Source organism: Megalops cyprinoides, chromosome 4 (genome assembly GCF_013368585.1).
Source record: "Megalops cyprinoides isolate fMegCyp1 chromosome 4, fMegCyp1.pri, whole genome shotgun sequence".
Classification (NCBI taxonomy): domain Eukaryota; kingdom Metazoa; phylum Chordata; class Actinopteri; order Elopiformes; family Megalopidae; genus Megalops; species Megalops cyprinoides.
Window position 1 is genome coordinate 22,835,613 of NC_050586.1, and position 13,341 is coordinate 22,848,953.

The 13,341-nt window shown below is 44.1% G+C and overlaps 1 protein-coding gene across 1 annotated transcript in view; it reads left to right on the forward strand.

Moving 5' to 3' along the window:
• Positions 1-13,341, forward strand: part of aacs (acetoacetyl-CoA synthetase) — a 42,874-nt gene that overhangs the window by 9,780 nt on the left and 19,753 nt on the right. The window contains exons 5-10 of the mRNA XM_036527410.1: positions 2,609-2,706; positions 4,022-4,136; positions 4,726-4,807; positions 5,834-5,984; positions 12,384-12,464; positions 12,941-13,065. Of these exons, the coding sequence (XP_036383303.1) occupies positions 2,609-2,706; positions 4,022-4,136; positions 4,726-4,807; positions 5,834-5,984; positions 12,384-12,464; positions 12,941-13,065 (652 nt within the window). The remainder of the gene's footprint in view (positions 1-2,608; positions 2,707-4,021; positions 4,137-4,725; positions 4,808-5,833; positions 5,985-12,383; positions 12,465-12,940; positions 13,066-13,341) is intronic.

Here is a 13,341-nt window from a genome sequence, read left to right on the forward strand (position 1 = left end):
TGTTTCTGAACCGGTTATCAGATTACCCGATCCCCGGCTCACCGCCGGCCTCTCTGAGCCGGCAGGCCGAGCCTCGGGGGGAGAGGTGCCGCTTGTGCCGCTGCGCTGCTCAGTGAGGCGGGAGGAGATGCCAGGTCCGCTCTCCGGTCTGACCCAGGGCTAGGCCGGGAGGACACCTGGCTGACCAGGTCCAGCCATGAGCCTGAAACATAACGCTGGCTCAGAAATGGACCCCTTTGACCACGTTGCCCTCAGAGTGGAGAAATGCTGCGAAGTGAGCACCACCGAGCTCTCATTGCAGTGCCACGTCCGTCGAACTCTGGTGTTCATTTCTCGCTCAGTGAAATGAATAGCTTACATAAGTGCTGGCTTTTAAACGTATTGTTTTATTTAATCTTTTAAAAACAGACAAGTATACATGTGTGTCTGTCCATGTCTGTCTGTCGAAGTCTGTCATTTTTTTCTGTAATGCTTAAATTAAAAGGAATAAATAAATAAATAAATAAATAAATAAATAGCATTAAAATATATGCCAATGACAGTACATAAAAATGATGCCTAAAATGAATAATAATTTAGCATGATTAATATGCAAGAAAAAAATAACATGAAGAGTAAAGATGTAAGCAAGAGTAAACATGAAGATTATGAAGTAGGCCTTATGTACAATATTTCCCTAATAAAGTGCATTTAAAGCCTCTCTCCCACATGGCAGTCCCTGTAGCCCCAGCTAAGTGCTACTGGGGTCCATGGTAACAGGCAGAGCTGTGCAGTACTAGTCAAAAGTTGGGACACACCTGATAATGGGAAACATGCATTCAAGGTCTAAAGACTTATACTTAAATGCTTGAAATTTATTTTATAGACAAGTATAAATAGTGAAGTTGATGCCTATGTATGAATTTCTTTCCCAAAAAAACATTTTTTGGCTACTTTGATGAATCTAAAATATAAGAGTTTCGATTTGTTTAACATTTTTTTGGTCACTGCACAATTCCATTTGTGTTATTTCATAGTTTTGATGTATTTACTATTATTCTAAAATGTTGAAAACAGTAAAAATAAAGAAAAACTCTTCTATGAGTAGGTGTGTCCAAACTTCTGACTGGTACTGTATGTGCCAGTGGTCAGTAAGGAGTGAGAATGCTATTAGCAGTGCTGCTGTATCCTCAGCGGTAGTCTTTTATGACCCCTTTAGAGATGACAGCTTCGAACATTGGGGCTGGGTGTCATAGAGCCTAATGATGATTCCTTTAAGTGCCGCAGACACTTCCATTTCACGTCGCTGCCGTTTTCACCCCATAAATCCAGCCCTGCAATGTCGTACCCTCCCAGATATGACGCACTGCCTTTAATTGCTCTCCTTCTTTATGGCCCCTGTGTGTCAAACGTTTTGGCATCCACCCCATGCGTAAGTCCAAGCGTGAAGCTAATCTGAGAGGAGGTAACAAGTAGGGCTATCAATCGATTTTTATCCTTTTAGTTCCTGCATTTTTCTTTCGATAGAATGACTCATCCTCCCATTTGTTGATTCACTTCTGTTCAGCGGTTTTGCAATGCTGGTTCTGTGTGGTATGCATGTTATTCTGATACTTCATAGTTTACTGGTTGCATCTGAGACACTGGGTGTTATTCTATCCTCAGCATTCTGTCACATTCTTTTGCATGTTTTTTTTTTCCCCCCAATAGGATGTGTGCTGGCTTCTGCTTGAACCAGTATTAGTGTTGCCCTCTCACTTTAAAATGGAGTTACGTATTTACATATCCATGTAACATTCGTATAGCATGATAGTTACATATTAGTCTGAATGATGTTTTGTTGAGCAAAATTCAATTGAAAAATGCTAGTTTTGGTTTTACAGTTTGAGAAAATGCTTGCGTTTCAGCTGGTTAATCAGCCTGATTCATGATTAATATGTTTGATTGATGCAATCCTATGTACAGCATGTATTTTGTTGACTGTAGTCTTTAAACATCCTTTTGATAACTTTGCTGTGTGGTCAGCATGTTGGTTGTGGACTCTTGTCACGTACCCACACTCTGGTGAACTGCGTAATCTGTGAAAGTTTTAGGCTCTAGAGGCAGATCATCATGCCTCCTGTATCTGGAGTTCTTAATTTCAAACTCCCTCTGCTGGAACCTTCATCAAGAAAATTAACCTTACATATTACATATAAAATTGTGATTCTGGTCCAGAATCACAATTTTATTGTGATTTTATTGTAAAATTGTGATTCTGGTCCAGGATTTGTTTTTAGGACTAAAATGCACCCATAAAGCTGCTTTGTAGAGTATACCTTAGTGGACATGCAAATACATTTTCATTTGAAGCTAACAGAGTCGACCACCTTTCTCTGTTTCTCTCTCCCTCTGTCTCTTTCTCTCTGCCTCTTTATCTTTTCCTTTGCCTCTGTCTTACAGCCTCTGCTGTATTCCTGACTGTCTGTTCTCCATCTCTCTCTCTCTCTCTCTCTTTCATATTGTCTCTCCCTTTCTGTTCCTCTGCTTTTCATCCCAGTCCATGGTGTTTTATTGGCACGGCACAGGTGCATTTTTCTTGTAAATGTGTGCATGTGAGAGGCGTAACCAGCATATGTCTCTGTCTCAGGATACCTGCCCAATGGGATCCATGCTGTAGAGGCCATGCTTGCAGCGGCCAGCATCGGGGCTATCTGGAGCTCCACCTCTCCTGACTTTGGCGTCAACGTAAGTGTCAAACCTGTGTGTTACCAATGCACTAACGTGACCCCCTCTGTTGTGTACCTGACACTGCGTGCACAGTGGGAGGATCGACTGGAGTTGTAGCTGAATGCAATTTTTAGACCTGGAAAGGAAAGGTGGAAGAACCTTTCCGCACAGACAGAGCGGGAGGTTCTGGCTCTGCAAGGCAACGACGTTTCTCCACCATCACTCCCCTGTGGTGGAACCAAGACACACATATCTTCAGACCCTGTCTGGACTGACCTATCACACAATGTCACACAATGTCCCCCCCGTGCTGTTTTGAATTTGCATGTTGTTAGTTGCCCTATACCCTGTAGTTGTATAAATTAGCTAGTACTGCATCCTCAAACAGACTTTGCTCTCAGCTGAGAACTACTGTCTCATTGTGGAACTGTACACATCCCGTCCCTGTACTGTCACTGTACTTACTGTATGCACTTTTGTACGTCGCTTTGGATAAAAGCGTCTGCTAAATAAATAAATGTAAATGTCAGAAGACACATAACTCATCGGAACAGATGATGGACAGTCTGCTCTGGCTGGATTTGGTGTAAAAAGCTTTGAGGTTACAGAAGGGGGTCATCATGGGTGTGTTGCCTTTGCGGTATGATACACCCATGTTGGTCCCACTCAGGGTGACATCAGATGAGGAACTGCCATTAAGTTCCCGCAAAGAACATGTCTGGATTTGAACTGAACATTTTTTTTCTGAATTTGAACACTTTTTTTCTCAAGGATTCCTCAGCTTTGCTATTGAAATGAAGATGATACTATGTGAATGGAACTGGAGTGATTTGACCTGCCACACTAAGAGCGGAATCTCACAGTGTAATAGTAGTAGCACTTGACCGGTCATAGAAACGTATCTAGACCAAAGAGGCCCTCCGGCAAGATGTATGCTTCCGTAAATAGGGCAACTGGCATTGTTAAAAACCTCTGCCTGAGTAGAGTGCTGCTCAGCTTGTCAGGAAGATTACATAAAAAGCTGCAGTGCCCAGCTGTGTGACTTCACTGCCCTCTGGTGGTTGATTAGGATATCGCACCACTAAACATTTTACAGTAATGGGCAATTGCATTTCATAACATAACGAACGAGGACTTATGTTTATGTATGTGGGTAGTTTCTGGACTGCATATGATGTGTAGATGTAATGTGTTTGTATATGTGTGTGTATGCACATGTGCATGTTTAAAGCACATAATGAGTGTACCTACTATGCTGCTTGAGTGTTTGTGTGCGCATGTGTACACACTTTTATGTGATGTGGTTGTGTGACATTTCTCATCTCTGCTGCAGGGAGTGTTGGACCGCTTTTCCCAGATCCAGCCCAAACTCATCTTCTCTGTGGCGGCGGTGATCTACAATGGCAAGCAGCATGACCACATGGAAAAACTGACGAGTGTGGTGAAAGGTGAGGACTGGCCGTCACATCATATTACAGTGGCCTGGCAGGCGCTCTTATCCAGAGAAATGTGCGTGGTTACATACATGCCATGCATTTGAAGAGCTAGATATTTACTAACGCAAAACGGGCTGAGTACCTTGCCCCAGGGTACAATGGGAAACCCCTTTATGGAAGTCAAACTGGAATCCTTTGGGTTATGAGCCTTCCTCCATTGCTGCCAGCCTTACTCAGAATTCTTGCACTGTTAAGAGCTACATTGGACCACAACCATTTGATTTCTGTAAGTGAGACATTTTTAAGGGGCTTGTTTTTGGGCCTTTTTTAATTAAAATTGTGTAACATAATATGTATTGTGTATGTTATCAGTGATTCTGATAGAAACCTCATGTAGCAATGGGAAAGCGCAGAATTCAGGATGCAGGAGATGTAACAGCAGAGTCCGGTTCTGGTTTTCTTTTAAACTGCTCCTTAGGCAATGCGTTTGTCCAAGACTTAGTGGCCTCAGTGGCCTCCACGCCACGCCATGTGGCCTCTCTGTCACACCGCAAAGGCTGTTTTAAGTGACATGCTGGTTGGTTCCGTTCCTCCCCCTCAGGGCTGCCCGATCTGAAGAAGGTGGTGGTGATTCCGTACGTCCGCTCCAGGGAAGAGACGGACCTCTCCAGAATCCCAAACAGGTGGGCGCCCGGAAGGGGTCAGGTGTCCCTGTCATTGGCCTCCACACAGCGAAATATGTACCACGTGCCCGGCACCTGGCTGCCTGATTTATTTTTCTGACTTGCGTATTTATTATAATCTGATTATCAGGCACACTAAGCTTATCGTGGGTGATTGAAAGCTTAGCTGTAGTCCTTACATTTGATGAGGTGATACTGTTTTTATTTCCCCTGCAATTGCTTATATTCTGTTTTTTAAATTAAAATTAAAAAAATTAAATTAAATTAAAATTTGAATTGGCCCTGTATTGGATGAGTTGAGATCGCTTGTAATAGGTTTAATTGTATTAGTGAACTGAAATGATCAGAAATGGTATGAACTAGTTTAATCCACAGCATGACAAACAGTGAAAGCAAGTTTTGCAGCTCCACAGATAAATTGGATGTGACGTATCATGCTGGATGTGCATGGCACGTTCCATTTTGAAAGTGCAGTCATAAACAGTGCGGCAGTGTAGCATAGTGGTTAAGGAGCAGGACTCGTAACCGAAAGGTTGCCGGTTCGATCCCCGCTGGGACACTGCTGCTGTACCCTTGGGCAAGGTACTTAACCCACACTTGCCTCAGTAAATATCCAGCTGTATAAATGGATGACATTGTAAATAACTGTAACCTATGTAAGTCGCTTTGGATAAAAGCGTCTGCTAAATGAATAAATGTAAATAAATGTAATATTGTGCAGTTGATCCTCTCACCTTTGTTTTATGCAAAGGGCAATTTCAATGCCTGTACCTTTTACTTATTACAACTGGAACAACAATAAGATTTTTTATTTTGATGGAAAGTGATGTGGAGCATTGAGAAGGTGACTGGGCTCCCGGGGGCTGTGGTGTAAAATATTGGATTTGACTCTTTTTATTATGCGCATTTCCATCACCCACACTGCTCCTAGTAAAACCCCAGCAATCGCGAGTGGCTTCCTGAATGTGTGATGCAAGCAGCAAAACCGATGGACGTGACGTGGACGTTTCGCTCTCTCCTCGCTAGCGTGTTCCTCGAGGACTTCCTGGCCATGGGGAAGGAGGGGGACCAGGACCCCCAGCTGGAGTTTGAGCAGCTGCCCTTCTCTCACCCCCTCTTCATCATGTACTCATCTGGGACCACGGGCGCCCCTAAGTGCATGGTGCACTCTGCGGGGGTAAGTGCACCTCTCATATTCAGAGGAGGAGAATGGGACCCTTTGATAAAGAATGCAATAGTCCTGAGTACCTCGTTCATAAAATACATACTGACATTTGATGGTGAATGTCCCCTCCAAAACAAACTGCATGAAGTAACAGATATACAGGCTACACCTGCGTTTTAAGAATACAGTGGTACAGGTTTATAGTTGTATCTGGACTAGAACTCTATCGTCTGACTTTTTATTTTTATTATTTTATTTTTATTTTTATTATTTATTGTGTTAATATGTATTAGCCATATGAATTCAGCATTGCATTCTAGTTTGCCATTCTTAGCTGACTAATTTGAAGTAATTAACTATTTAATTACCTTGGGATTAAGCCAATATTAATGTTTTGTTCAAAGAGGAAACAATGTTCAGAAATACCTGCATTTTTGTTTTTTGCATTTACATTTACATTTTGTCACTTAGGAGATGCTCTTATCCAGAGTGACACGCATGATAAGTACATTTAACAATACATTTACATTGTTGACATCAAGTGGAAACGCGGACATGCACATATGCTTTTTCCCTTAAAGGGCTTACAGCAGATAATTATTAAGTGAAATTGAAGTCAAATCCAGATTAGTGTTACATTAAAGCTCAATTAAAGCCCCTTAAAGCTGAAACAAATCTATTTAATTGCAGCCAACTGGAACATAACCTAGCATGCCCACTGGGTGACCAGCATAAGGATTCAGTTTTGCGCTACAGTAATATATTCAGTGTGTAAGGTATTGTGTGCTGAGTAACTGTTTGCAACACATTAAGAAACAACACGTTATGTTGGTCATGGTATAAGGCAGTGGCTTACAGAGAAGTGTGAGGTTGTTTTTGAAAACCAAAGAGAAATCTCACTGCCTTAAGCTATGTTTGTCATTTTCAGTGGAGAATAAGGCTTGTAATTTAGACTCCATGTATTCAGTTAACTACTGATGTTGTTTACAAAGATAGCCCTGGTTGTAATGAATAATTTTTAAAGCCCTATTTGGCCTCCTCTCAGCTTTATTATAGTAATTGCAGCTCATTTTATTTATTTTTCTAAAAACAAATGTTTTATTTATGAGACATGCAGGCATCCAAACGGAGGTGGAAATTTAGTCAGAAGAAATTTGCAGGTAGTCAGGGAATGAACTTGTGGTTTAGTTGACCGTACTGAGTAGAAGCCAAGAGCTCGCTTCCTGTAAGGCTATTACAAATACATGTCAGATTCATACAGTCACTGCACCTGATTTCAGTGTGCGATCACACCCTCAGTGAGAATTCAATTTTCAGCATCCGTTGTAGATCCAGACTATATCATGACCCTAAAAAGTCCTGGAATCTGCCAGCAGTGTCAATCTACCGTAGATCTGCTCGTTTCGTGACTACAGTTCACTTTTGACCATTTATGTGCATGTGTTAATGTCTCACTGAGGTTAGCTGAATATTCATTTTCTTGTCTGATTGTGTCTCTGTCCTCAGTAACAGTGAGGTGTACATTATGGTCCCAAACTGCATCTTTCAGAAATGTCCCATCAAGTTACTGAGAATTTTACAGAAAGTGACATCATGCTGTAATACATATAAATAGGCTCAGTTCTTACTAGCAAGGCCAGAGGGGAATGTTGTTGTTATCTTGAGTGTGACATATGGTGGGCCTCTTGCCCCCTTAAAAACCCAGCCGTGAATCTAGAGGAAGGAGGAGGGAAAGGAGCTGGTTGTCCTCGACGGGTATCTTTTGAGTGCAGCCACACTGTGCTCTGCCTGGACCCGCGGAACGCCACTCATTTGACTGCGTGCCATCTGCACTGAGATGCAGGCGCCGTGGCTGCTGTCGGCCCTGCATGAAAGCCGACCCACAAAAGGCATGCGACCTCCCCGTTTCTGTGGGAATGACAGCCGGGGTCCCTTGCTGACGGCGTGGCGGCACTGCGCAGACAGACCTGCAAGACAAGCGGGAAACATTGCAGCGTCCGTGGCACGGCGGCTCCCGACGGAGCACGAGAGGGCCACCTTTCCGGTCTGATGCCTCCTTCCTGCCTGTTTCAGCGTCTCCGTTTGCTCTGGCTCAGATGAGCTGCCTTTTGCCATAGAGTCCACTAGGTGGCAGCATCAAGCCACCGCAAAGAGAGTTAGCCCATTTTTTATGTCTCAGTGGAGTTCGAGAAGAGACACAGTCTCAAATACAGGTGCACCAAGCTGTGAATGTGACAGACATTTATCTTGCACAATGGCGCTGAATCAAAACCAGAAAAGCATAAACAACTGTTTGCAATAAATAGTTGTTTTTGTTTCTGTAAGCTTTATGGGCTGGAGTTTGTGAGACAGTTTCGCCTGCCTCACTTTCTTTGGCTTGGCTTGTCTGCTCACAGCGTAGCATTAAACATAGTTTCCCTAGTTGAATAATTATGATTGTACAAACACAGTGGATTCACTGATGCATGCGCCAGCAATTAAACTATTTGCTTAATGATAGCGTGCAAAGCAAATATGAGGCAGCTCGTTAGGCACTTTCAGACCTAGTCAGACTGGGCAGACGGGGCTTTCAACAAAGTCAATGGGTGCTGCTCTGCACGGACTTCATGTCTGCGCCCTCATCTGCTAATTATCTGCCTGCACTAACAAACCCACTATATACCCACTATATGCTGTCAGTTATAGGTAGCAACATGCTGATACGGCATGGACACAAAACGCACTCATCGGAGTGGAACCAATTTGAGCCAGTGTGATTTCTTGCAGCATCCTTACATACTGAGTACCTTGTTATAGGTGAAGTTTTGTTGTGTTTTACTTTTGACATGTTATGGGACAGCATTGTTGAAAAGTGCTGTTTTTTTTCTGTAATGAGGGGTCATGCACATGAGAACTTTCCCCCTTACATGCTCAAATGATAATTATTTGTTCCTACTAATGTTGGTCGCCTGTGTGTTGATATTCATCCTATCTGATTTCATTTAAATGAAACTTTGGTGGGGGTTGGTAAAGGTAGGTGCTGTGGTTACACTGCTAGATTCTAGATACAGCGCTAGATCCCAGCCGCATGCTGGCGTTCCCCCCCCTTGGTGATGGGCCTGACCGGCTGACCTGAGAACCACAGAGGGCCTTGTTCTGTTATGCACCTCCTGGTCGAGCTGGAGAGAGGAAGGGAGACCTGGTGCGGACCCTGCCTCCTGCTCCTCCATATGCTGGCCCACCTGCAAGCTGCCGCACAGTGTGTAGAATGAGGATGGACTGCAGATCCTCAGAGAGGCGAAGCATGGGCCCTGACTTCCGCATCAGAGCTGCCCATGCATCAGCAACCGCTCCACCAGTTTAAGGCAAATTCACAGAGAGTTTTCTTTTGCATAAACTTAGTATCATTTTTATTGTCAATGGCGGCTTTCAAAGCACAGGGGGACATAGAACACAGAAGATACAACAAGATGTAAAGGATTAAATACTGCAAAAGTGTTAGTAAGGGTATCATATTTTATTTCTCAAACAGTTTGTTCAAAGCAGTATACTGTTAATGTTAATGTTAGCCACATGGCAAACAGTCTTCCTTAATTTTAGCATGAGTGTCAGAATCAGAGCTCACACATTGTTGCATCATTTTGCTAGCATTAGTATCAGAGCTAATAATACCACACGTTGTCTGTGTAGGTTTAGTATCTGTATTTGGCTGCTCGTCTTTTATCCCCCAGGAAAACGCCTTGGGAGTGGACTCGCGCAGCAGATTTACGAGCCCACAGGAGCGCGCTGAAACAGCGCCGTGTCGCGCCGCTCCTCGGTGTGATGTAGAACCTCATAAAGGTTGGCCCTGTCACCGCCCGAGATGGAGAGCCCTAACGGTTGGGGGAGTGTATTTATCAGCAGTGGCGGTCTCAGCTCTCCCCAAACACGCTGTCCTGAATAATTCAGTCTCTCCCATTTGCCAACCTGCCTTCATTTGGTTATAAGCTGGTGGAGGTGTGTATCTGGCTGACCTGGGGTCAGATGTCAGTGGCTTTTCGCATGACATTTCATAACACATCCCCATTTGTGCCACAAGAGTGGGAGTTAGAATCAGTTCCATATGTCCCACACTTCAGTAAATTTTGTACCATGCAAGCCAAATCGTATTCAAGTATAATTTGCTGCCGTGAAAATGCTGCAGTTATAATATGTAATAATGATAGATGATGGAGCTCAATAGACAGAAAGTACTTTGGAAAGCATAGAAGGTGAGATGAGGTGATATGCACGCGCACGCACACACCCAGAGCACATGGGTGCTATGATAGGATATGGCTGAGAGCACATGGGTGTGTATGATGGGTTGCTGAGGGTTATGGTAGGGCAAGTCTCTGCCATGGGCTTTTGGCCAGGACACTACAGAGAGCAGTCTTGCCTCATCTGACCTTCCCCATAGACAAGGCTATCTGACCCTACTGCCAAGCCCAGACAACCCTGGCACCGCCGACCTGTTTCGCTGGGTGGGTTCTGGCCGCCGTGCTGAAGGTTCACTGAGTGCTAGGTCAAAGGCCTGCAGGGGGTGCCGTCTTTCACAGCTGCCGGGGGCCTATGATGTGATCAGCGTTAGCAGGTGGCTGGCAAAGCAGCCCAAATGTGCCATACATATTTCTCTGGACCAGAAGGGTAGCAACACAGAGCCTCACCCTGCTTTTCTCTGTGTTCGGTTGAAGTCAACACTACACATGTGTAATGTGGGATGCACAGGTGTTACTGTCTCTTTCTTTGTGATCGAGTTGGGGCCTCTGAGGTTTGCAGAGTTGCAGCACGCCATGCAACCGGGCAGATGTCAGCCTCACTAGCTGCCCTGTTGCTTGCTCTAAGGAGTGCACATTGATCCAGCTGGGAGGTCACTTATATCTCACTTTCACACCACTTACAAATACTGAAGTCATTACCAGATGGCCCAAGACCCATACCCAAACCAGGACTAGAACCCCCAACACTCAGACCCAGATCAAGACCAGGCTGCTTGAGATCCAGACCCAGACCAAAACCATCCACTTTAATCAATAATAGGCAGCAAAATGAGGTGAAATGGTAAAAAATCAAAATATGTTTTCATGTTTCTTGCACATACTCATGTCACCACTAAAAATTGTATACTTTTTTCCTTCAACTTTTCCTCAAATGTCAATTAAACATAAATTATGAGGACAAACAATATAATTTTTCCTCCCAAATTTAGTCAACATGCTGTTTATCTTAAGCAAAATTATTATGAAAAGGAAACCACTTCTTTCCTTCCCTGCATTTGCCAACTAACTTATAAAATGGATCTGTGCTAACTGACTGGCTAGGTGGACTGGAAAATGTATGTTCGATCAATTTGGTAATGTAGGTCTCGCAATTCCTTGACAGTTAGCTACTTGGCATAATAAACGTGAGCAAATCAAGCTGAATTTGAATCAAATGGATCCAGCTGAGTGTGCAGACCAGCTAGTGATACCATCTCATGAGTGAGTGTGGCTGAGTGTGTAGTAAAGTATCACAGGCTAGCCACATGTGCTAGGCTTCCTAATGCCTATAAGGCCACTGAGAAGTGAAAAATAAGTGGGAGATTGGACTGATCAGCTAGGTGTTGGGCAGACTTGTCAAGTTGTTCTCCATTTCTTGTTTGCTAAGTTCTCTCCAAAGTTTTCAAATGAATTTCACAATGGCTGCCTTCGACATTTCCAGATGGCTCCCAACTGATTGTTGTCCTTTGTTGCATTAGAACCACTCCAAAGTTACACGCAGCTGAAAGACGCTTATGAGCTGTGAATTCACTGTGGTGGCAGACTAGTGGGAGGTAATACTAGACTAGAAGGAGGTAATTGTCATCTTGAGCATGCTGAAAATAGACTACAGTGTTGTCCTTGACCACACATTAAGACCTGCATTCAGACAAAGACTTTGAGTGTTGAAACTCAGACCCAGACCACAGGCCCAGACAAGGGCCGTGAAATGAAGACCTCAGCTCTGCTACCTAAACAAGTGGGACTGAAGTGGCACTTCTGTCTCTCCAGATGGAAATGCTTCCCTGTAAAAAATCAAGTAATATCAAAACCAATATTTGAGGCACAACATTGGCAATACAAGGGTCAGCTCAGCTGTCAATATGGTTAGCAACAGTGTGGATGTCCATTCCAATTTAAGGCATTTGCTGACATTATGTGAAAGTAGTGCTCCTCATGGTGACACAACAGGCCTCATGCATTTAGAGAGTTCATTAGAGGACCACCGGACACCACCTGTTTTAACTATCTTGAAAGCAGCTGCTAGAGACAGGGATGAGCCAGATGCCACTTACTTTGACATGTACCCCATCTTCTGTTGTAGCTAATGAAAGCTGGTATCCCTTTCTGTCTTTCCTTTTCCCCTCCCTCTCTTTGCATCTCTGTCCAACTGCAGGGCACTCTGGTTCAGCACCTGAAGGAACACATTCTTCATGGCAACATGACCAGCAGTGATGTAATCATCTACTACACCACGGTAATGCCCCCTGTGCTCTGTCCTCCACAGCTCTGTGGCAGCCTGCATGGTTCCCTCCTGTCAGCTCTTCCAACAGATGTCAGTTGTTTAAAATGCCTTTTCCTGACATGTGTTTTACTGGGCTGTTAAAACGGCAAAATAACTTGCACAAAATCCAAACTGAGTGGTAGTCATTGTTCTCAATATACCAAACTTACGGCGGGAAAAAAAACACTTTGTGATTTGTCTAGGGGGTTTCTTGTAAATAAATAACACAGGTGGTAAACTGAAGATGGCCTCATTCTTTCCCTTAAAAATGGGGCTGCGAGAAAGAAAACAGGGCTACATCAGGAACCAGTCACAGCACAGACTCACATTCTGATGACAGACCGATAATGCACCAGGGTGGTAGTAAGAGCATATCTTTGTTGCTGGTGGGAGGGGGTGACCTTTAGGGTGTCCTGACTGTTGTCTTGGTTTGTGTCTCACCCCCCCAGACGGGATGGATGATGTGGAACTGGCTGATCTCCTCCCTGGCGGTGGGGGCTTCGGTGGTCCTCTACGACGGCTCCCCCCTCGTCCCCACACCCAACGTCCTCTGGGACCTGGTGGACCAACTCGGGTAAGAGGGACAGGGGTTGGGGCTCAGTGAGGAAGTTTGGGAAGGTGGAGCAGAGGCAAGAGACAAGAGAGAAGTCTCCCCTTGTACCAATATCTGACTGAAAAATCTACCTTCATTTAACTCTGTCCTTTACTCAGAAGTGTGTTCGGCTTACAAAAATTCACCCACAGTGGAAATCTCCCCCTTTGCTTTTTTGTTGCTTCTTTGCTTTTGTGAAAATGCATGGATCTTTGTGAGAGTGTACTCTCTCCTTCCATCCAAGACTTCTGCCATTAG